The sequence below is a fragment of the Lepidochelys kempii genome, chromosome 11 (assembly GCF_965140265.1).
Source record: "Lepidochelys kempii isolate rLepKem1 chromosome 11, rLepKem1.hap2, whole genome shotgun sequence".
In the NCBI taxonomy this organism is placed as follows: Eukaryota; Metazoa; Chordata; order Testudines; family Cheloniidae; genus Lepidochelys; species Lepidochelys kempii.
In genome coordinates this window covers 41,688,539-41,713,099 of record NC_133266.1, presented here as the reverse complement: position 1 = coordinate 41,713,099, position 24,561 = coordinate 41,688,539, and the positions used below count along the sequence as shown (strand labels likewise).

At 38.2% G+C, this 24,561-nt stretch overlaps 1 protein-coding gene across 1 annotated transcript in view; it reads left to right on the top strand.

Annotated features, from left to right (window-relative positions):
- SP3 (Sp3 transcription factor) overlaps positions 1–24,325 on the top strand; it is a 35,963-nt gene extending 11,638 nt beyond the window's left edge. The window contains exons 4-7 of the mRNA XM_073305883.1: positions 2,566–3,928; positions 14,619–14,811; positions 21,048–21,244; positions 22,079–24,325. Of these exons, the coding sequence (XP_073161984.1) occupies positions 2,566–3,928; positions 14,619–14,811; positions 21,048–21,244; positions 22,079–22,395 (2,070 nt within the window). The 3' untranslated portion in view covers positions 22,396–24,325. The remainder of the gene's footprint in view (positions 1–2,565; positions 3,929–14,618; positions 14,812–21,047; positions 21,245–22,078) is intronic.
- Positions 24,326–24,561: the final 236 nt, after the last annotated feature.

Sequence of the window (24,561 nt, the reverse complement as noted above, 5' to 3'; positions counted from 1 at the left end):
TCTTGTCCTTTTTGCAGAAAGGATTGTATCTATTGCAGGAAAAACAGTAAAAGGTTAAAGCTGGGTGGGGGAGTCCTCAAATTGGATCTGCCTTTTTTTCTCCCTGCTCCCTAAAGCCAAAAAATCAGAGGGTTTGCTTCTGGGAATAGTAGATATGCTTTTTCGTGGAAACTTCCAAGTAGTTTATTTTTACTAAGGACAAAAATACAAGTTTTGATTTGTATGTAAAAAATTATTCTGTAAAATTGACATTGCGTGACAGTTTAGGTCAAAAATATAGATTTCATTATTGGGAAGGAGGCTTACAAAATCAAATAAAACTATTTCTACTAGGGCTTTCAATTAATAGCGATTAACTCAAAACAAATTAACGCGATTAGAAAATCTCTATTAATCTTAGTTTTAATCACACTGTTAAGAGAATACCAAATTAAATTTATTATAAATATTTTGGATATTTTTCTATGTTTTCAAATGTTGATTTCCATTACAACGCAATACAAAATGTACGGTGCTCACTTTATATTATTTTTATTACAAATATTTGCACTGTAAAAAATAAAAGAAATAACATTTTTCAATTCGCTTCATACAAGTACTATAGTGCGATCTCTTTATTGTGAAAGTGAAACTTACAAATGTAGAAATGTTTTTGTTACATAACTGTACTCAAAAATAAAACAATGTAAAACTTTAGAGCCTGCAAGTCCATTCAGACCTATTTCTTGTTCAGACAATTGCTAAGAAAAACAAGTTTGTAGATATTTACGGGATATAATGCTGCCCTCTTGTTATTAACAATGTCATCTGAAAGTGAAAACAGGCATTCACATGGCACTTTTGTAGCTGGTATTGCAAGGTATTTACGTGCCAGATAGGCTAAATATTCATACACCTCTTCATGTTTCAGCCACCGTTCCAGAGGACATGCTTCCATGCTAATGATGCTCATTAAAAAATGTGTTAATTAAATTTGTGACTGAACTCCTTGGGGAGAATTGTTTGTCTCCTGCACTATGGTTTTACCCTCATTCTGCCATATATTTCATATTAAGGCAGTCTTGGAAGATGACCCAGCCTGTGTTCTTCAATTTAAGAACACTTTCATTGCAGATTTGACAAAACACAAAGAAGGTACCAATATGAGATGTCTAAAGATAGCTATAGCACTCAACCCAAGGTTTAAGAATCTGAAGTGCTTTCCAAAATCTGAGAGGGATGAAATGTGGAATGTGTCAGAAGTTTTAAAAGAGCAACACTCCAATTCAGAAACTACAGAACTTGAACCACCAAAAAAGAAAATCAAGCTTCTGTTGGTGGCATCTGACTCAGATGATGAAAATGAGCACGTCAGCCTGCACTGCTTTGGATGTTATCGAGCGGAATCCATCTTCAGCATGGACACGTCCTCTGGAAAGGTGGTCGAAGCATGAAGTGGCATACAAATGTTTAGCATATCTGGCATGTAAATACCTTGCAATGCCGGTATAACAGTGCCATGCAAACAGCCGTTCTCACTTTCAGGTGACATTGTAAATAAGAAGTAGGCGGCATTATCACCGGTAAATTTAAACACATTTATTTGTCTTGGCGATTTGCTGAACAAGAAGTAGGACTGAGTGGACTTGTAGGCTCTGAAGTTTTACATTGTTTTATTTTTTGAGTGCAATTATGAAAAAAAAATCTATATTTGTAACTTGCACTTTCACGACAAAGAGATTGCACTACAGTGCTTGTATGAGGTGAATTGAAAAATACTATTTCTTTTGTTTATATTTTTAAAGTAAATATTTGTAATAAAAATAATATAAGTGAGCACTGTATACTTTGTATTTTGTGTTGTAATTGAAATCAATGTATCTGAAAATGTAGAAAACATAAAAAATATTTAAATAAGTGGTATTCAACAGTGCAATTAATTTTTTTAATCATTTGACAGCCCTATTTTCATACATATATGTGAAAGATTAACATTGCCCTGTAGTGCTTGCATCCGAACAGTCGGTCATTGCTGCTGGTATGGGAATCAGAAAGTGAAACTGTCTAAAGGAGATCAGAATAGTTTCTTTATTCAAGATGAGCAAGCTGGAAAACATCAATAGCATAAATAATGAAAAGTAAACTAGCATTTAAGTAATTACGTTAATGTACTGTAGTGGTAATAGCACAGGTAAGGAGGAATTTGATTTTTAAACTGATAAGGTATGTTTTAACTATCAGGAATTCAAATGAATACACACATGTAAGCATTAGGAATGTTAACCTGAATTCTTAATATTGCGTTTTGAAAAAGCTCTATTTTTTGTTTCTAATGATAGAGTAATTTATGTAGTCTTTTCATTTGTGGGACTTGATTTTGTGGTATATTTAGGCACTCGCTGACTACAAGGCTATATTTTGAAGTTCTGAATCAGCTACTGCTGTTCATGTGGGTTACGTTGCATGTATGTCAGTAGCATACCATCCTCTGGTACAATATCATATTGAATGTAATGCATGCTTGTTTTAGCATATATGATCTGTATATTATATTTCAAATGTTTTTCCTTTTTTGTTTTTGCTCAGACAGGGGATTTGTCTTCTGTACAATTAGCAGGAACTCCAAACAGATGGGAGGTTCTGTCTGCAGCTCCTACCACTATAAAGGATGAAGCTGGTAATATAGTACAGATTCCAGGTGCTGCCACAGTAACTTCAAGTGGACAGTATGTCCTTCCCATTCAGAGTTTGCAAAATCAACAAATATTTTCTGTTGCACCAGGATCAGATTCATCAAATGGTACAGTGTCTAACGTACAATATCAAGTAATACCCCAGATCCAGACGGCCGATGGTCAGCAGGTTCAGCTTGGCTTTGCAACCTCTTCTGATAATGGTGGTATAAATCAAGAAACTGGTCAAATTCAGATCATTCCTGGCTCTAATCAAACCATAATTGCCTCTGGAACACCTTCAGCTAATATTCAGAATCTCTTATCACAGACTGGTCAAGTTCAGGTTCAGGGAGTTGCAATTGGTGGTTCTTCCTTTCCTGGCCAAGCACAAGTAGTTGCTAATGTCCCTCTGGGACTACCAGGAAATATTACTTTTGTACCCATCAATAGTGTTGATCTAGATTCTCTGGGACTCAACAGTGGTTCTCAAACCATGACTGCAGGCATTAATGCAGATGGACATTTGATAAATACTGGACAGGCCATGGATAGTTCAGACACTTCTGAAAGGACTGGTGAACAAGTTTCTCCTGAAATTACAGAAACTACCAATGATAATGACTTATTTGTGCCAACATCATCTTCATCACAACTGCCTGTTACCATAGACAGTACAAGTATATTGGAACAAAATGCAAACAGCTTGACCACAACTAGTGGGCAAGTACACAGTTCTGACCTTCAGGGAAATTACATCCAGACATCAGTCTCTGATGACACACAGGCTCAGAATATTCAGGTCTCCACAGCACAGCCTATTGTACAACACATACAACTTCAGGAGTCTCAGCAACCAACCAGTCAAGCCCAAATTGTACAAGGTATTGCGCAACAGACAATCCATGGTGTGCAAGCAAGTCAAGGTATATCACAACAGGCTCTACAAAATCTTCAGCTGCAGCTCAATCCTGGAACTTTTTTAATTCAGGCACAAACAGTGACCCCTTCTGGGCAGATCACTTGGCAGACATTTCAAGTGCAAGGTGTGCAAAACTTGCAAAACTTGCAGATTCAGAATGCACCTGGACAACAGATAACTCTAACACCTGTGCAGACTCTTACTCTTGGTCAAGTTGCAGCAGGTGGGGCCTTGACTTCCACTCCAGTTAGTCTGAGTACTGCTCAATTGCCAAATCTACAGACAGTTACAGTAAACTCTATAGATTCTGCTGGCATTCAGCTGCACCCAGGAGAAAATGCTGACAGTCCTGCAGGTATTTATCTTACTCTAACTCTTTGTGAAAAATGGCTTCTTTTTTTTTCTTTTTTTCCTGTATGTACTTTGTTTGAACAGTGATAATCATAACTACATTGATTTGCTGAGGATGCATACAAAATACAGTTAGCTGATCAAGTTATACTAGTACTTTGAACAACTGATTCACAGAACGTAGTCAAATACACTCTCTAAAGTGTAAGTTACTTTGACTTTTCAAATTGAAGTAGTCAACATTAGCACCTTCTAAAATGGTGTCTCTAGATGCTTCTAAGTTTTCTGAAGCAGGAGACCTCTCTTCTAAATTGAGGGGACTCTGACCATCAGATTTACAGGGCAGCAGTGCCATTACCTTACCTCCCTTCTAGCAGGGACCCTCATCATATAGTCTATCAAGTTTTATAGGAAAAATCCAAACGCTTCTCAGGATACCACCCTTCTCTGAAAACGTTCATGGACCCCTAGGTGTCATGTATCAGAGGTTGAGAACCTCTGTCATTATTGATCTAGCATTTTGTTAATCTTGTTTCCTACCAATTTAATTTGAACAAAACTGTGGTTACAGAACTTTTACAAGTAGTAGTGAAACAAATGCACAAACATCTACATGGTATCTGTGTTTAAGAACGAGTGACTTTTACTGTCTAGTACAACTTGTTTGCGCAATGTTTATTATACATACTGCTTAAAGTTTATTATAACTTACCGCTTGTAAGTTATAAACTGCTAACCGCTTGTAAGATAATGCTTGTAGATATCAAAAGTTAGAATGTTTGACATTTATCTTCATAGGTAAGATAAGAATTGTAATTATTTCAGAAAAAGTCTTTCCAACAGTGAATTAAAAATCCAAAATTGAAGACCGTTTACTCTTCGCCTATGTGATTTAAGATAATCATGTTAATTAAGGCTCTGATTCATCATGGTACTTAAGCACACATGTTTAACTTTAAGTACATGAGTAGGTCCAATTAAATCAATTGGACTTCTCATGGGCTTAAAGGTAAATGTGTGCTTAAGTACTATGCTGGATCAGGGCCCAAGTGTCAAAGACTTGGTAGTTTTGGGCTTGAATGGTTATTACTATTGTGTATCCAGCAATTTTGCTTTCCATTCAGAATCCAAAATTTCATTCTAAAATAATAAACCATAATGCTTTCTTCTAATTCTTTTCCTTGTGAAGATGGCCTCAGATCCATGTGCTGTTGCACCATTAAGTTATTAAGGAAAATTGTCTAGACCAACAATAACAAAGTAAAATATAGCCCTCATCCATTATCTTATATAGTACTAGAAACATGATCCAGGGTGAGAGAGAAGAGACGAGAAGGGAAAGCATACAGAAACCAAAAGAGAAAAGTATGCACACAAGGAGTGAAAAATGAAGACTGCCATGGTATAGTGCCACTGTCAGTTAGTTTGGCCCCTTGCTTTCTGGGCCGTTTCAAGAGGGGAATGGCTTACATCACAAAGTTTGAATGCCTTCTGAATGGCTGCAGGGACAATCCATCAAGCCTTCCCTGACGGAGTATTTCTGATATGGCTAGGGAAGGAAGGTAAGTAAAGGGGGCAATGTGGACAAAGTTCACAGAAATAATGGATTACAGGAGAAGGAAATTGTATGTAAACCAGTGGATCAGCAAAATTTGATTATAATTGAGACTGAGTGGAGATTATAGTTAAGGTTTTTGCTCTCTTTCTGATAATGGTAAATGGGTTAGTAGTTTTTGTTTTTCAAGTCCCTTCCCTAAACTTTTTGAGAACTTAATCTGTCCTTCCTTCACATATCAGACCACTCCTTTCCCCCAAAATCACAAATAAAAAAATTTAAATCCATATTATTTGGTGCATGTCTCCGCAGAAACTTTCAACATAGTTTCTTCAAACCAATAGAATCAGATTGAATATTCACCTCCAGTATTTCAGATTTCCTGCACATATCTGATATTCTCTATTAAAATGGCTAAACTCAGTCTCCATTCACCACAACCTTCTACTGCTGTAGTATAGTGTTCCATTCCTACCTTTTTATTCATAACTCTCTGTAGCTTTTGCAATACCATAGATTTTTCTCTATCTTAGAGGATATGCATATAAAATAGGTATGGGGAATAATCACTGGGGTTGGAGAAGAAATTATGCTTTTCTGGCCGAAAAAAGCTTAGGTTTGTTTTGTTTTGTTTTTTGGTTTTTTGTTTGTTTGGTTTGGTTTTTTGCTTTCTCTTCAATGAAAGGGGAAGAGATGAGGAGTGAGTAATAGAACAAGAGAAGGTAAATCAATAAGATACATGTGACAGGTTATTTTATTTTGGGCTGTTGAAAGAATCCATCTTTACCACATATGAGGAGGATTGCAAAATTTTAAGGTGAGGGGAAGGGTTTTCATTGCATTTCTTCATTTTACTAGGCAAACTGAAGCACTAAAGCTCCTCCTTTCACAGAAGGCATAATTAAGTTGTATTCCGCTTATACTCTTTAAAGTTTTCCTTTTGGGGTTTGTAGCCCTAGGAAAAATAACATCTGCTTATGCTTTATCTCAGGCCGGAACTGATTGGTGTGTGTGAAGTTTCAATAAAATCATGTGAGCTGTTATGCAGTTGTGAACTATGTAGGTCCAATTAGAGTTTGGTCCCTTCAACCTTGATTTACTGTTAAGAGATGCTCTTCTCTACCTTGGTTTCAAGGGACTCTGAAGAGGACATCTTTACTGCTGAGAGATTTAGTCAGCATCAGACAAAATGCCTCATGAGTAAACAAAGCGGAGAATCAAAAGGAAAAACAGTCAGATACTGCAAAATAAGTTAAGTCTAGTGAGAAAGGGACAGTTTGTCTCTTTACTTGAAAAATAGGTTGTTACTGCTTTGAGTTCTAACAGTGTGTACAATACCTTACATATATACAGAACCTTCCATTATACTGAATCAGTTCTGAAGGAAAATCTTCATCTTAAATTAGTTAACATCCTGTTTTGGGATGTTTACAAGAGCTCATGTTACCTCCTGTTAAGCTTGTTATTGTCCAGAGTGGGAAAAGCAAGTAGTAGACAGTCGGGTCTGAAGCTATCTAGATCTGAGGAGTGCAGAACAAAGTACAGCAAATTTCCAAAATGTCAAGTACTGTCAAAAAGGTATTTTGCTCCCCTAGATTCTTGGTTCAGTTCCTGATGGTCTTACTAGAAATTAACCATAAGGAAAGATCTCTCGCAGCTTTCTCCTTTTACCTGCACTTATCAATGACCTATTGCATGCCCGCTGTAAAAACGAGAGGCTAGGTGCACATGATTTGTATTTGAAGGCTACAAATTACTGCTTACCTGTCCCCCAAAAATATTCCGTTTCAGTCACATAATATAATTTCTCCTTCTCCAAATGTAGACTTTAAGTTGTTGCGTTGCTTTTGGAGACCCTTAAAACTTAAACTTAAAAAAAAAAAAAAAAAGACCATGTACGTTAGCTCCTCTGAAGACATTTCTCTAGATAATTGATGAGTTGAATGGAATCTAATTTTAAAGGCTTCTCAAATTAGTTATTGTAAACTATTGAGTCCCACTTTAGAGTGGTTACTCCCTTAAGAAAATACAACTTGATCAGTTCTGATCAGGATTTCTTCATTAAAAGCTGGATTTAGTTTTATGATGGTACTTTTGGTTCTCAAAAGTAATGTGAAGAAAACTGATAAAGCAGTTGGAATAGTAGTAGCTTTTGCCAAGGGAATGTACACAGCTGGGCTGATATTGCACATCCGTCAGGTTCACCTTATATTTAAAAAAACCCCAGAAGGGCTTATACTTATACCTGAAGGTCTATAAACATTTTGCTGACTTTATCCAAATATAATTCCAGCTATAATTCCAAAGTAAATGGTATAATGTAAAGCTTGTTTAATTTAAGATCTGTTGAGGAAGGAGTTGTCCTCTCAGTCCCAGTCCTTTTTCTCCCGACAGTGTGTATATAGATCTGCAGGAAGACAGCTACTCAGAGAATTAGGTACCTGCTGCCAGTGAAGCTCATCATCATTCATACCTGCTAATCCAGTGGCTCTCAAACTTTTTTACTGGTGACCCCTTTCACATAGCAAGTCTCTGAATGCAGACCCCCCCCCTTATAAATTAAAAACACTTTTTTATATATTTAACACCATTATAAATTCTGGAGGCAAAGCAGGGTTTGGGATGGAGATTGACAGCTCAAGACCCCCATGTAATAACCTCGTGATCCCCTGAAGGGTCCCAATCCCCAGTTTGAGAACCCCTGTGCTAATCAACTCATGCTGGATATTAGAGAGCAGGAGAGGTGGTCTGCTCATGAAGGAGATTTAATCCTATCCATGCCAGAGCCTGAGGTCCTTATCACACTGACATAAAAGTAGCATAAACTAGTAATTTTAAATTTGGCCTTAAAAGGGCCAAATAGTTTTCTGGATAAATACTTGCTCAAGTGACAAACTTTAATATCTTGCCAGGTATCTTTCACCTCCAAGATAACTACACCACATTATTAATATAAAACTTTTCTGGCATCTTTCTTGCGTACGCTGACTGAAACAAATAAGAGGTTGAGGGCTAACATATGAAATGTGGCTTTAAAAAAACCAAAAATTTTAACATCTTGGTAAAGACTAAAAAACAGAATACACACATTTGTAGCTCTAAAAAAACCAAAAATTTTAACATCTTGGTAATGACTAAAAAACAGAATACACACATTTGTAGCTCTCAGGTTAGTTCTCAGAAAACTTCAGTATTTCTGGTGGAACACTGTGAACCATTGTTTATAAAGGAACTGTCAGTATGAATTTTTAAACTTGACACATTTCACAACAGCAGTTTTCTGCTCCCATATTATTTAGAAATGTTTTGTGTATGGGCCTCAGATCAGCAACGCCAAACATGCTTAGTCCTTTCCGTTTATGCTCCTGCTTGCTGCCTATTAAGTTTTACTTTCAGCTTTGCTGCTGCTATTACTAAGAGCCACTTTGACAAGTTAGAGCTTGTTCCAGGGGCCTCTGGTTGTCTTGGGTAACTTCCCCACATCAGAGATATTTAGAACAGCGATGTGGAGCTTGATCCTCACCTTTACCACTCACTTATTCCTTAGTGCAAGCCTCCAGGTTGGATGTTCGTTTTGGTAGGGCAGTCGTACAATACTTTTCAAGGAGGCCTCCATTCACTCACATCCTAGCACCGGTAGCACTGTTTGATTGTCACCAAGACAATCACTTGAGGATGAGAGAGTGGCTACGTACCTTACAGTAACTGGTTCTTGGAGATGCGCTGTCCATACAGATTCTAAGATGTGTCCTCCGTCCCTGCTGATCAGAGCCCTTCTCCTGTGGAATTTTTGTGGGGAACAAACTGAGTGAGAGTTGTGGCCATCCCGCTTTTTATGCCTTCAATTTTGGGGCTTGAGTGTGCATTCATGGCACAGGTAGGGCTCAGTGGACACTGCTATTCAAAAAATAAAATCTGATCTCGCATGCACACCAAGAGAGGTTATCCATGCAGATTCCAATCTCGAAGAACCATAATTACTATATGGTAAGTATTCTTTGTCACATAATATGTATTGTGATACTGACTTAAGCTCTATTAAGACTATTTTTAAATGACTGACTGATGAAGCAATACATGTGGTCCTTTAAAACAGGTATTTTGTGGCATGCTTTGCAAGAATGGTTTTAAATGCACTTTTGCTGATCTTGATTATTGATACAGTACTTTAAAACTCATTACTTTAATTGTGAAATGAAAGACTGCCTACCAAGACCTGAGTTTAGCCTTTGGGGTTTCTAGTCTCCATGCAACAACTGATTATTTTAATAAATTAAGACCTGATTTAAAGCCAGTTAAAGACAATGGTAGACTTTCCATGGAGTTCGGTGGGCCCAAAGTATTGCAGGAGTGATATACCCTGAAATTCCTTCCATTGGTTTAGGATTTAGTGTTGTAGGAGAAATACAGAACCTTGAACAGAGGTCTTGGCAGGAAAAATCAACGTGGGAATGACTTAAACCTGCTTTGTTTAAAAGAATCTGTGCTGTGACTCTGAGTCAAGGAAGTGGGGTGCTAAGGTGATTTTAGGCCACCTTTGCACCCTTCTGATGATGGGCTGCTCCAGAGGCCTGCATAGCATATGGTGTAATTTAAGCAGCTCTAGAAGGCCTTTTGAGTTATGGCAGTATGGCATCAGCTTCCAGTGGGCAGCAGTGCTTCCAGGAATTTGGTTCCACCAACTCCTGTAAGACTGACTATGCTGGTATTTGCAACAGGGTCTTAAGAAGACAGCCAGGTTCCATAGTTGGGGGAATGTTCCACCAGTTATATTTGGAGCTTCTAGAGCTCCTTTATTTCGCTGGATGCTTCAGCTTCAAATTTGGGTGGAGTTGAAGCAAAAGGATCGGTTTACCCAACAAGGGGTTTTGCCTAACTTTTATAAAAGGCAAATATTCTGCTTGAAACTGATGATAGGCTTTCCTGATCATCAGCAAGTTGATGTAGTTTTCAGCAAGGATTCCTGAAAGATGACCCATATTAAGTACTAATGATGTAACTGCCACACCCATAAGGAGTTCCTGTTCTGAAGAGTTTAGTCTGAGACACAGAAGACTACTGCTATTGGGAGACTTAGAGGAGGAAGTTAGTTTAGATTAGCACAAACAAAAATCTCACCCAAGAAATCTGACTCTTGCCTAATATGATTCAGCAAAGTTTCTTCCCATCCAGAAGTATAAGCAAGGAAAGCTATGACGCTGAGAGCTGTATTACACACAGAGATGTGGAGGACATTGCTACATTGAAGGAAAAGAGAGAGACTGAATCACAGAGGCCTGACATCCTATAAGAGGACAAAGTGGTGACCTTTTGTCTCGTTTATTTAAAAAGTTCTCAGACTTTCAAAGGGACCCAGCTATATAGAATTAATTAACTGGAAATGCAAGTTGAATGTCTGCACTCTTAAGACCTTTCTCTGACTTAACTGTGATACCCATGAGGAAGTTGACTTGGGGTGGTGTCTGAGAACAATAATTCTAACTCTCTGTTGGGAGACTTGTAAAGCTTAACTGAGCAGGCAGACTGGATGATTTTGGTGTCCAGGGGAAGAGGCTGCATTTGTGTTAATTGCAATTATACAGTTCATCAAATCCAGTGATGCTTACTAAAAGCATTTGTGGATGGATGAATTGCATCAACTGTGTGGGGGTACCCCCCTTTCCCTACAGTAATGGGGAGCTCACCTGAAGTGAGGTCTAAAGTGACCAGATTAATTCTTAAGTAGTTTAATAATAATTCTGCATAAATAGAAGTACTCAAGCAGAAACCATAAAGTAGACAGGTTCTTCCTCTCAGTACTTTCTGGGGTTTAAGATTGTGTCCGTGACAAAGTACTGGGGAAAAGCAGCAGATCCAGCACTTTGATCACAGCAATTTCAGGTAAATGCCCCATGCACACTTAAATATGGGAACTGTGCCAATTTTGATAGGCTGGAGAGAGTTAAAAGCTATCACTTCTTTAACTCGGAAGGTACAAGGGCATAGGAAGAAAATGAAGGGAGGAGAGAGAAAGTGAAAGAACTTTGGGCTGGTAGAGCCAGGCCCACAAGAAGGCTCTCCCTTGCTGGGCTCAGGAGCCTTAAAGCCCCAGGATACTGTTAAAGGTGCTGCACAATCTGTAAAGGTGGTAGGAGCAAAGTTTTTAAATAAATCACTGGATGCTTTAGCTGAAGAAGGTCTCTAAAAAGTTTTTGTCTGGAAAGAAGCAGGAATGGAGCATGCCCCTGTCGCAGTGTCCCAGATATCGACAGGATCGGAAACAGCAACTGTCTTCTTAATGGACTGAATGATAGAGAGTTTGATTAGAATTCAAATGTTTAACAGCTCTTCATAGGGTTCTACAGACAGATTATCATTTTTAACCTTTCAGTTGAGCTTAAAGACCGGATCTTGATGGTTGAGTTAAAAGGTCTAATGTAGCTGCACTCTGGAAAGTAGATCGCTGGTTTGGTCATCCTAACAATGGCTGGTTTGAGGAGCTAGCTTGTACCCATGCTTTTATAAAAGCCTTGGTTCTGAGACAAACTGCTTTTAGAAAGATTTACCAAGAAATTAGTAAGTGAGCAGAATTTCACTTCTATATTTTTCTGTACCGCTGTACAGGTTCAACAGAGTTTGAAAACCACAGATATCTTTGAGATAGTATCAGCTGACAATCCTGCAGGCAGGAGAGGCAGATAAGCCAAAAATTAGTGGAATGAAACTCTTAATTTCTCATTAAAAAAATAATGCAGGAGTATACTACTTTAAATCCAGTTGAGGCAGAACAGGAATGGGAATTTAAGAGGGAAGGGCCAGAGCCTTTTGCCTTAATTCTGGTCCGGTTTGACTGATGCTTTTGTCATGTCATATGAGAAGCAAATGGCCGAGCGGTACCAGACTGATATATCAGAAACTTTAGAAAAATCCTTTCCATATTAGATTACCTAGTCATGGTAGCTGCAATAGCAAACCATACTTAAGGACAGTTTTCATACATGGCATTGACATCTGCTCAGTTTCACCCCATTATTGGACTAGATGAACTCTCAAGGACCCTTCCAGTCCTAGGATTCTATGATTACTACTAGGGTATTCCTTTCCTAAGCTCAGCTCTCTGAAGCAGTTTCTTACTTACTGTTTTGTCCATCAGATATTTGTAAACTCAGATTGCAGGTTTTAGTCAGGGCTCTTTGTATTTTGCAACTGCAGAATTCACTCCTTGCTGCAGAATTGTAGACTAGAAGCTCAGCTTTCATCTTACGAAAAACCCATTAACAAACAAACCCACACCTATATCTAGCCCCACAGATGCCAAGAAAAATTTGAAAAGGTGAACAGAATGGAAGCCATTGCAGTGGGTCTTCATGCACTTTTAGAAACTGGAAACAATTAGCTTTTGAGTTTGTGAACTGTTCATTTCATCTTAATAAAATATATATGGCATGTTGAAATTGAAAGCAAGGAACAGTGTGAAATAGAAGCATAAAAATGCAGTGGATAAGATTGCTGGCACTACTTGTTTCATACTTAATAAAAACCTGTATATTAAAAAAAGTGTATCTGAAGCTGCCACAGAATTTCCATCAGTTTGCCATAGGTTCTAGGGACCTTGCAACAGAATTTAGGTCCATTGTGTGTCAGAGTACAGGGAGGAGGGCCTTGTTCATCAGTCAGGCCTCAGAGCACTGTAGTTCATCGAGGCACCAAAAGGCAACTATGGAAATGCAATACCAACATTCAGTGTTGTGGCATACTAAAATGCAAGTGAGGGCATTTTGATTATTTTTTATATGTCTGACTGTTCCCTGCATGGTTTTCCCTTAGTCCTTGAAGCACAATTACCTGCACAAAAAACTGAATGAGGGGTTATATTCCTAAGTTTTAGTCCTTTCCCGTGGCTCTTCTCACAAGCATTTGAGGAGGAGAATGATTATCAGTTTATGTGGCAGGGAGTTTCTTTTTGAAAACCCGTTTATTTTGAGCTGTGGAGTTTTTTGCGTAGTCCTATTTGTAAATTATACTTTTTATTGTGTTTGTGTATGTGCTTAGAACGTAGGATGGTCTCATTCTTAAAAATATCTAAAGAAATGGTTATAATTTAGAAACAATACAAAAATGCAAACAATACTGAAATACTTGTTTTGACTTTAATTTCTAGGGGGGCTTGATTTAGCTGCTTGTGTAAATTTAAACCCCAAGATGATACAGTAAATTACTGAAGGTTCATAGTAATTCTTTTTTTTTCCCTGCGTCCTTAGCGTTTCAGAATTGCCCTTTGGTGGGAGTTCTGCAAATAAAAAAGATATTGCAAGACACTGCTTAAATATAGCTGTTAATTTAAAGAAACTAGAACTTTGCTGTGTTTTTTAATAAAACTAACTGAAAAGGTCTTCAAATGCAGAAAATTGTTATTCTGAAAAAGTTTCCCCTGTTCCTCAGTCACCCACCGCTACTCAGGTTCAGGTTTGTGCAGTTTTTTCTTGCACACATCAAAATTACAAACTAAAGCAGTACTAGGAATGTAACTCCATTTTCTGATGTACTTGTTCAGGGTGGTGTTCTATCTTGCAGAAGCTCTGAACTTGGGTCTCACAGGTTTATAAAACAAACACTGAATCTTTCAGTTTGTATTTAAAATTACAAATACATGCATTCAGATAATGTAACATTTTGAATAGTTTTGTATTTATTTTTCAAGCATTTTAATTTACCTTTTACCACTCACTAAGTTTCTGAATAAGTATAGTATTAACGTTTTTTAACTTTAGGTTTTGTCTGCATGGGAAAGTTGCACCAGTTTAACTTAAATCTGTTTTTTAAACTGATCTAGTTAAAGGCTGTGCAAACCCCTGTAAGGACTCTACTCTTTGAGCCACAACCAAAAGACATGGTCTTGGTGGCCTTCTCTACCAAGAACAGTTCAGACTTTAAGTTTTAGATGTATTCTAGTTTTGGCTTGCTCTTTGAAATTTAAAGTTATATACACATTTTAAATATGGAATAGGCTACAAAGGCACAGCAGCAATGTCAGCACACTAAAAACTGTTGACTTTAGAATGACACACAGTGCTCTTTGCAGTAGAGATTTCATCATTATGGTTTGCTTCTCTCTGTTCAATGGGCTACTTATGGATTTGTGTTTTGTTCTTTCCCTTAGATATTAGGATTAAAGAAGAGGAACCTGATCCAGAAGAGTGGCAGCTCAGTGGCGATTCTACACTGAATACCAATGATCTGTCGCATTTGAGAGTACAGGTAGTAGATGAGGAAGGGGACCAAACACATCAAGAAGGAAAAAGATTGCGACGAGTTGCTTGCACCTGTCCCAACTGTAAAGAAGGTGGTGGGAGGTATGCAACTATTTAGGTCCATATAATACTTGTTATGCGGAAAACAAATAATGAGAAAAGACAAGAAACTCAGTTATAAACTTCTTGACTGTAGCTATGGGAGATCTTTGGGCACTGAGTTTATGCAATAAAACATCTCCAGCTCTTATTTTGTGTTTACAGGGGAAGGGTCTGATTCTACACTCTAGTGAGTCAAGTTTTACTCCATGCTTGTTGAGTTGTCGCACTGAAATGAATGGGACTACTCAGCATGAGTAAGGGTGGCAGAACATGGCCCTGAATAATACGAAAGTGTGTTGAGTTTTCTATATATGCAGATCTGAGATTGGCTTCCTACCATATCTCAATTTTCAAGCATTTGATTAAGTCCTGTGTTTGTGTATTTCCTGATTGATTAAACAAAGGCTTCAACAGCTTTGTCTCCTATAGTGAAGGGAATGGTATGAAAAGCTGAGACAAGCCTGGATTTTTTTTTTTTACTTGCAACATTTTTACTCTTTAGAGACCTATTGTGTTTTGACATATTTTCAGTAAAGGATCTTGTTGTGGGTGTCGGAAACTGGAGGGGGAGGGAAGAAGTTGTTGCCTTTCTGAAATGCAAATATCTAGGATAGCATTATTGTATTTGAAACTATTGTATATTGGAAAATAGCCTTTGTACTGGAATTTTCATGTCCATTTTGGCAACCATGTCGGTAACCATTTTAAATGGGCACCTAATTTATTTGAAAATCAAATATAAACTTTTTGGTTCTGTTTTGAGGACATATTGACATCCTAAGGTTCTACAAACCTGTTACTGTCTAAGGATTGTGAGAGGCTAGCTAAGTCTGGCTGCCCTGTTGCTTCCACATCTTCTCTGTTGGTTTGTTGATGTGCTTGCAAGGAAAGTACCTAGATTAGACAGCCAAAGTATTTCCTGGCAAAATGATACAATACAACTTAATTATGGGCAGAGCTGTTAGCAGTGTTTATAGTTAAAGTAGCTTCAACTCTTTGTATTATAAAACCCTATTTTCAGGTGCTTATAACTTCACTGGACTCTTACCATTTGGGCTGAAGTTTCCTATCCCTGGTGTCTGCCTCAGGCTGACTTTTTTTTTTTTTTTTTTTAAGTTTCAGTAAAACTGGTTCAGTAGTTTCTGAGAACATAATTAAGTTAAAATATGTTGATTTTTCCCACCTTAAACTTATATCTGTTTCATTGAGAAGCTTTAGCATCTCCATGCTTTGGAATTGGGACTTGAAATTTGCTAAGGGGGTTGCCTTGTTGCCAGTGACGTGCCTTTTTGAGTCCCCCCGCCCCCATGAAAATCTCAGATTTGGACAAATACACTTCTGAAAAATCAGAATTAGCACATGCTCAGTAAAGGTTTGCTATAGGCTGGGAGTTAAATTCTCTGAAGATTTCTTCTGCAACAGTCATGCTCCTGTATGCCAGCTAGATATTGCATGCACCATCCTCACAGAGTGACTGAACTTGCTTCATCTGAGGGCTGCAGGGGCTAAGAAGGACTTTCCCTGCAAATGCTCCTCCCAGTAGTGAGGGGTTGCTATAACACCAGGCATCAAAACTGAGAGCAGGAATAGCATCTCTCCTGTGCTTTCAGGGTTTCTTCTGCAATCTGCTGGTGCCCAGTCAGCATGGAAAAAGTAGCCTGGCTGGACTTCAGAGGGTGGTGGTTGGGAGAGCCCGAGATGGGAGCTCGGGAAGAGATGAGAGTAAACAAGTGGTGCTGGTTTGTGGGGGAGGGAAAGGGGGAGGAAAGGGTAGATAAGAGGGACACTGGGACAGGAACTAGGGGTGTGAGGAGGAGTGGTTTGAGGGTGAAACTGTCTAACCAATAGAGTGCATTCTCCTCCAGAGCCTGGATTTGAACACAGGATTTTTGAGTTTCGGTATTCATATGCTGTCTAGTAAATAACTGTATACCTACGGATAAAATGTATGTCTTTTCCTCCTCTAATGACTGGTGACCATTTAAAACTGCCTACTATTGCTACCAATTCCTCAGTTAGCTCCAGTGGTTGAAGTCTGTACTGATGTTCTAAGGCAATGGTCTCCAAAGTTTTTGGATCACGCACCCCTATGGTGCCGCCGAAGAAAGAAGGCGGGAAGACCTGCCGCCAAAGAAAAAAAACAGCGGAGTGCCGTCCGGCGGCACTCCTCCTGCTGCGCCCCCTTTGGGATCCTCTGGCGCACCCCCTGGGGTGCGCACACTCCACTTTGGAGACCACTGGTCTAAGGTCCCAGCCTTGGCAATGACTCCTGAGGGGCCAGCTTAGTTCTACATTATGGAGTTTGCTTTTGTAAAAACTTAAGAAAATACATTTTTAAAAGAATGTTAGGGTTGCAAAGTCAAGTGCTCAAAAGTTAGAAATGCCAGAATTAAGGTTGTCTGTGCAACCTTAATTTGGCTCCTTATGGGCATGCACTATCATACAATGTTCAATACATGATCACATACTATTTTTGCCTCAAGACCCTGCCTCTGCAACAAAGTTCCTCTGTGATGCTGGGCAAGCCACTAAAACCAGACTTTTCACAGGTAGCCATTGATTGTCTCTGTCTAGTTTGAGACATCTGAGGCCTACTTTTCAGAGGACAGGATGGCCTATGCTCAGGGAATTAATTGGGGTTGTGTAGTGAATGAGGTTATTGTCTCTGGGACCCCTGCTTCATTTGTAGCAGAAGTTGGAAAGCATCTAGTGAATGAGACAGGATATTGAAGGAAGAGAAGAGATGGTGTCATGGTTAAGGCAATTGAATGCCTTAGAATTGGATTCTGTCCCTGCCTCTGCCACAAAGTTCCTCTGTGATGCTGGGCAAGCCACTAAAACCAGACTTTTCACAGGTAGCCACTGATTGTCTCTGTCCAGTTTGAGACATCTGAGGCCTACTTTTCACAAATGCAGAGCACTCAAACTTGCAACTGAAGTCAATTGGAGCTGTGCTTTGAACTTATAAAGTGCTCTGAACAGGAAGGTCTTTGGTAGCTCAAGCTAGGCATTCAGAATCATTGGATGCTTGACAGTTTTGGCTTTAATCTCCCTGTCTGTACAATGGGGACATTAATATCAATTTACTTGTTTGAAGAGCTCAGATAATACAGTGATGAATGTGCATGATGAGCAAAGCCCATTAGGAAATTAATAATTCTATATTTAATATAGGTTTTAAATGGTTATGCACTAAATAAGGTGTGGAACCATACCTTGAATGGTAAATATGAAGAAAAAGTATTGAATAGCTTCCCATTCAGTGAGTGCTGTCCTTCCTGTATACTGAATGAGACAGGGATACTGTGGAAAAGGTAGAATGTGACTCTGTAATTACAGACTGTGTCATCCAGATTCTTGTCATATTCATTAAGGTCATATAGGCAACTTTGATGCTGGCATTTTCTAACTTTTCTACGTTAGGTACTTATCTGGTCCCCATCACATAGTATCTGATTGTCTTACAATCTGTTTATCCCCATTAAACGCTAGTTATCCCCATTTAACAATTGGGGAACTGAGGCACAGAGAGAAAAAGGTCCAGATTCTCACAGGTATGTAGGCATCTAACTCCTATTTGATTTCAAATCAATTTCATTGAAATCAAATAGGAGTTACATGCCTAAATACCTGTGAGGCTCTGGGCCTATGTGACTTACCATGGGTCACACACGATGTTTGGCAGAGCAGGAACTGAACCCATGTTTTCCACAGTCCAGGCTAGTGCTCTAACCACTGGACCATCCTTCCTCAGATACTTCTGAGTGTTTGACTTTGCAACCTTAACTCTCTTAACAACCTAACAATTCTTCTAATGAAATCTTTTTGGATGTAATTTTGTATGTCTTACACAGACACTCTCCCAAAATGTTTTAGTGTTAATTACAAGATAGGGAGATGGAATATGGCATATGTTGCTGAACAGTGGTGTAAAGATAAAGTATACAGAACATATCAAACTATTGGATTATAAATCAGTAAGTAGTGTGGAAGGCATAAGCAAGGGATGAACATGTTTTCTGATTATATGAAATAAGGATAATGATCAGAGATGGCAAGAGCTTTCGGAGAATACTTCCACCTGCCATGACTATACTTGGGTGGGGAGAGGAGAAGGAGGAGGAATATATACAAAAGGCAAGTGCTAGACACTCAGCGAACCAGCACTTAGGGGAGAAAAGAGAGACTGGAACAAGTACAGAATAAGTGGTTTTCAAAACAAAGATGGTCTTGAACTGCATTCTGAAATGAAGACAGAATCCGTTGAGTTGAGGATTGGGAGAGCATGGTCACATTAAAAGATGATGAGGAATAAATTAGGTCTCTTTCTTGGAGTCAGGCTACTCTCAGCTGATGGGTGAGTCAATATGGAATTGTTGCAGGCAGCATAAGTTACTTACACTATGAGCGACTGTGGTTCCCAGCCATCTTCAGGATCTCAGCAATTAAAATGTTTTTTTTCCTAAAGTTAGGTTTCTAAATCCCTTTGGAATCAGCTGAGTACTCGGCACTATTTAAATTAGTCTGTTTATTTGGGTGACTTAATAGGGTTTAGAAGCCTAACTTTAGACTCTTTTAAAAAAATCTTAACCAGCAGAGATGCAGGAGAAGGTGGTGAGCTAAGGATATATCTACAGAGCACCATCACCCCATGGCAGCAAGTCTCAGAGCCTGGGTTAACTGACTTGGGCTCGTGGGACTTCACGCTGCAGGGCTAAAAATAGTAGTGTAGATGTTCCGGCTCAGACTGCACAGGAGGCAGTGGAGTCTGAGCCTGGACTCCAGCCCGAACTTGAACGTCTACCCTGATGTTTTTAGCCCCTCATTGTGAACCCAAGTAGGTGACCCGCACCCTGAGACTTGCTGCTGCCAGTCTTTTTTGCTGTGTAGACTTATCCTAGCAGCCAAAGTTAAAACTAAAGTTAGGGGCAAATGGAAGGACTCAGTTGAGATTTGAAGTAGAAGAGAGAGATGTTTGAGATGTTCCTGTCGGCCAGAAAAAGTACATCTCACTTCATCTTCATTTTTCAGTTAAATATCCCAAGTGAAAAGTGTTCTTGGTCAAGACTGGTGAAGATGGAAGAGTCAGTTCTGTCTAAAGATATGTGCAACTGGGTATCATAAGCATAAAAGTAATAAGTAAGTTGATCTAAGAGGGACAAGGAAGAAAAAAAGTACAAGGCAGATAACTGAACTTTGTATGATGCTGTAAGGGTTAGAGCAAGAGAGATTTGATGGATGGGAGCAGACATATGACTGGGAACCAGATAGGCCCATATGACTATGGAATTGATTCAGGAACATAGTTATGCCACTTCCTCTTCGACTGAATTGCTACAGTGCATTATATTCTGAGCCCTGTGTATTCCGTAGTTTTACGGCTATTCGGTTTTTTGTGGAGTCAAACCACTTCTACAGAATTGTTCTCTGGAATTGAAGCTTTCATTTAAAAAAACGGGGATAGGTGGGAGGGGCAATTCCGCCTTCATTTTTGTGAGGAAATCTTGAAAACACTAACAAAGTATAAAACATTTCAGTTTTTTTTTCCTCCTGAGTCAGCGGACAGCTGGAAATGATAACTTAGGTATAGATAGATTGATCCATTCATCTCATCTGGCTTTAAGTCTGACAATATAAATGTCAAAATCATTAACTATTTCACTTCTGCTCATTTTAGCGAAACATTCAGCTAATTTCTTTATTTTACAATCTGAAATAGCGTTCTGTGCCTCCCCAAGGTGCCAAAAGCCCTTTTTGTCCCCTTCCTCGCTGCCAAAATCTCCAGCTTCCCCTTTCACAACTTCAGCAGTGCAGTTGTTCTTTGCAAATACACAAGTCTTTGCAATATTAAAATCCTGAAAATATGGAGATTATAAATTAAATGGACTTTCTGCTATCTGTTTTGATATTGGACTACTGTAATGATTGTATTTTTCAATTTCATGTTTCTTTAAAAGCCTGCACTTTGTCATTTCAATGAAGTTGCTGCTGAATTTCCAGTCTACTGCATCAAAGTGCTGCAGAATCCAGGAACTGTGCTACAGAATTTAGGTCCATCTTCCTGTGGAGTTCACAGAGCTTTCATTATATGTGGAGTTACTCTGAAAATCCATTCAGATTAACATACAGAACTATTTGGATACATTTTTCTAAATCATACAAAATATATATTGTTCAGGAGAAATAACTTAGATTTGCTGAATAATTTTAGTATGTTTTTTTTTTTTTTTAAACAGAGGCTCTAATTTGGGAAAAAAGAAACAACACATCTGTCACATCCCAGGGTGTGGGAAAGTTTATGGGAAGACTTCACATTTGAGAGCTCATCTCCGCTGGCATTCTGGAGAGCGCCCATTTGTTTGTACTTGGATGTTCTGTGGTAAAAGGTTCACTCGCAGTGATGAGTTACAGCGACACAGAAGAACACATACAGGTTATCAATATTTGATTTTGGCAGATTTGATTGGAGGAATGTAAAGGATAAAAATCTCTTAAAATCGGCCAAATTTTTGCCACTGATTACTCTTCCACTGACTTCATGAAAGTTGTGCTAGTGTATCTGAGAGCAAAGTTGCTATGTGATCTGTTTATTTTCTAATAATAATTAGATGTCCCCCTCCCCCATTAATTACCAAATATTTAATTTTGAAATCTGTTTCTATTAAAAATAACTTGTTTTCTACAATATCTAGTACATCATGAACTGATAAGGGCTTCAGAACTCTTAGAGCTTAAAGGGACACTGTGAATGTGAAAATCACAGTACCATTTGAAAATTTTGCACATACTATTGTTACAAGTAACCCATGGATTACGATAACTGAAAGCAATTTAAAAAAATAAAATTTTTAAATAGCATATTTTATGCTTTTGACAGTGTTTTTTTGTATAATTAATGTACCTACTAGTCATGTGCATCAGCCTCAAGCCCTGCTCTGGGGGAATGCATCTGCACTCTGTTCTCCGTACCTGGCAAGAGGTTACAGTAGCAATGAAACTGAAGAGGGAGCAAATGGGTCCAAGCATGTTGGTTGATGCCAAAAAAAACCCTTTGTAACCTCACCAAAGGAACAGAAAACGCTTTAAAAATCTTTTTAAAGTGTGTGGGGGATACGGGGGTGTGTGTGTGAGTGAGAGAGAGAACCTTTTTTTTTAAAAGGATGTGAAGTTGACAGTGTCCCGCCAGTGCCTTTCTCATCAACATGATTTATGGCTATATGGTTTATTGTACATGAAGATAATTTCTCTTTATTATCTTGTGTGACAGGAGAGAAGAAGTTTGTCTGTCCGGAATGTTCAAAACGCTTTATGAGGAGTGACCACCTTGCCAAACACATTAAAACACATCAGAATAAAAAAGGTATTCACTCTAGCAGTACAGTGTTGGCATCAGTAGAAGCAACACCTGATGATACTTTGATTACTGCAGGAGGAACAACACTTATCCTTGCAAATATTCAACAAGGTTCTGTTTCAGGAATAGGGACTGTTAATACATCTGGCACCAGCAATCAAGATATTCTCACCAACACTGAAATACCTTTACAGCTTGTCACAGTTTCTGGAAATGAGACAATGGAGTAAATATTACACAAGATACCTATTAATTGTGGTTATTTTTATACAGTAGTGAGAAAAATATTGTTCCTAAGTTCTTAGATATCTTTTTATTGATGTGCAAAAATTTTTGGATTGACAGTAACTTGGTTATACATGACACTGAAATGCCTTACTTTGTATGATATTCCATAGTATATTAAAATGGTAAAATTGCATGGGTTTTGTAGGTACTTTTGGAATCTAGAAGAGATGAAATTTTACCAAGTTATATTAAAAAATGAATTTAATGATGGGAATGGTAGTCTAACCAAATGCATCAATCCTGTGTGGTTTAGTGTAAAAATGAGAACATGTTGGTATTTATCTATTGTAAGATAAAAAGAAGTTGATGGGTGAAAAGAAATCATGTTATGATAAAAGAAATTTTGTAATTTTCTTGATGACTGGAATTTTTATTATGCATAACTGACAAATCAAGTTTCCAAGCAAATGTTACATAGTGTAGGCTTTACTTAGCTCATCAGCTTGTCATTTTGAAGCTAATTATTTTAATTAGGTTAACTATGTACAATATTTTAAGCATTACTCTTGTAAGATTTTGAAAACTACATTTTAACATGGAACTCTAGGGATACTCACCTTTTAAATCCTGTTGAAAAGCCATGTTTAAGATTTAATTTGCCAAAATGATGTCTTGTTAATATTCTTTCAATAACCAAGTTCGGCAATATAACCAATGTTAAAAAAAGTTTAAAATGTTTAAAAAAATGTATAGGTTGAGGCATTTGGGTGGTAAGGCAAATGTTATAGTGAAATATATCCCTTTTCTTGAACACTGGAGGACCAAAAATTAGGTGTATTGCGTCTCAGCAGTGATTTTTATCAAATCTTGTTTCCAAAAACATCTGTCTGCCAGGGCCTTGAAAGCCATCATGTAATTTACCAGTAAAAATATAACATATGCAAATATAACAGAAAATCACTTCCATAGTGACAATACTCCCAACCATATGGATATTAGTCATAGTGAAGTAGGGGTTTTACAAGGTTTTTTTTTTTTAAATTTGTTGTTTAGCTTTTGGTTAGTCAATCTGCATTTAAATATCAACCATCTTTCCTTTTTCGCTTCTTCCCTTAAATTGTATGTATCCAGTACATTTAACTGATAAACATATATGTTTTTTATTATGCTGAATTTTCTTTTTATTTTTAATTACTGTTTATATTTTCAATTATAGAAAAAATGTACAAAATAAAGTTACATAGCCAGTCTGTAAGTTCTATACCATTTTCCAAAAATGTACAACAATAATTACAGCAGTTCACCTATTTACAAACATGTGGAAATCTGTTCATTATCCTTAAAACCACCTCAAATTTAAAGGCTACCTTATTGTACGTTTAAAGTGTATTATAACAGTGTGGTAGTTAATAAAACACTATTTTTTTCTTTTGACTTGGCGTTTACTGCATTCCTTTGTGCTACGTAACAAGATGTGATATGTGCTACATAACAGGGTGTGATAACACATGTTTAATAGCTCCAGTTTTTTTTTTTCAACAAACTTCATAATGAAAATAGTTGTATTTTTTTGCTGACCTTGCTCTGATATAGTTGACCCTTGAAATTCCTGTTGGGCAAGGGAAGGGTCAGCAATGGAAAGAAGATGTGACAATGGCCTTGATGAACGGGGGAGAGGGGTTGCAGTAGAATACTGAGCTTATGAGTTCTGGGTAACCGAGAGAATGGTGTTTTCAGCTACACCAAAGAGGTGGAGGGCTCATAGGAAAGAGCAGTTTTTTAACTATGTTGTGAGAGTTGGTGGCAGGACATGCAGGAAGATGTCTCAATCAGCAGTGCATGACTAGACTGGGGAGAGGTTGGGGTGCCAAGATAGATTTGGGATACTGATCTTAAAGATTCATAGAAGTGAGAGTGGGCCCCCGGGGGAGAGTGTAGAAGGAGAAAAGATGGATAGATCAGTGAGACACACAGAGAGTGGGAGATGTTAAGTGGTAGAGACACCGAAAAAGGCAGTGGAGAAGGTAATAGAGTATTGAGTCCAGGAATCCAACAGAGGGGATGGGGTTCAGCACAAGAGAGAGAATGGTGGTGTCAAATGTAGCAGAAAAATCAGAGGATGACCATGAAGAATCCTTTGATTTGGCCAGGAATAGGTCATTTGTGAC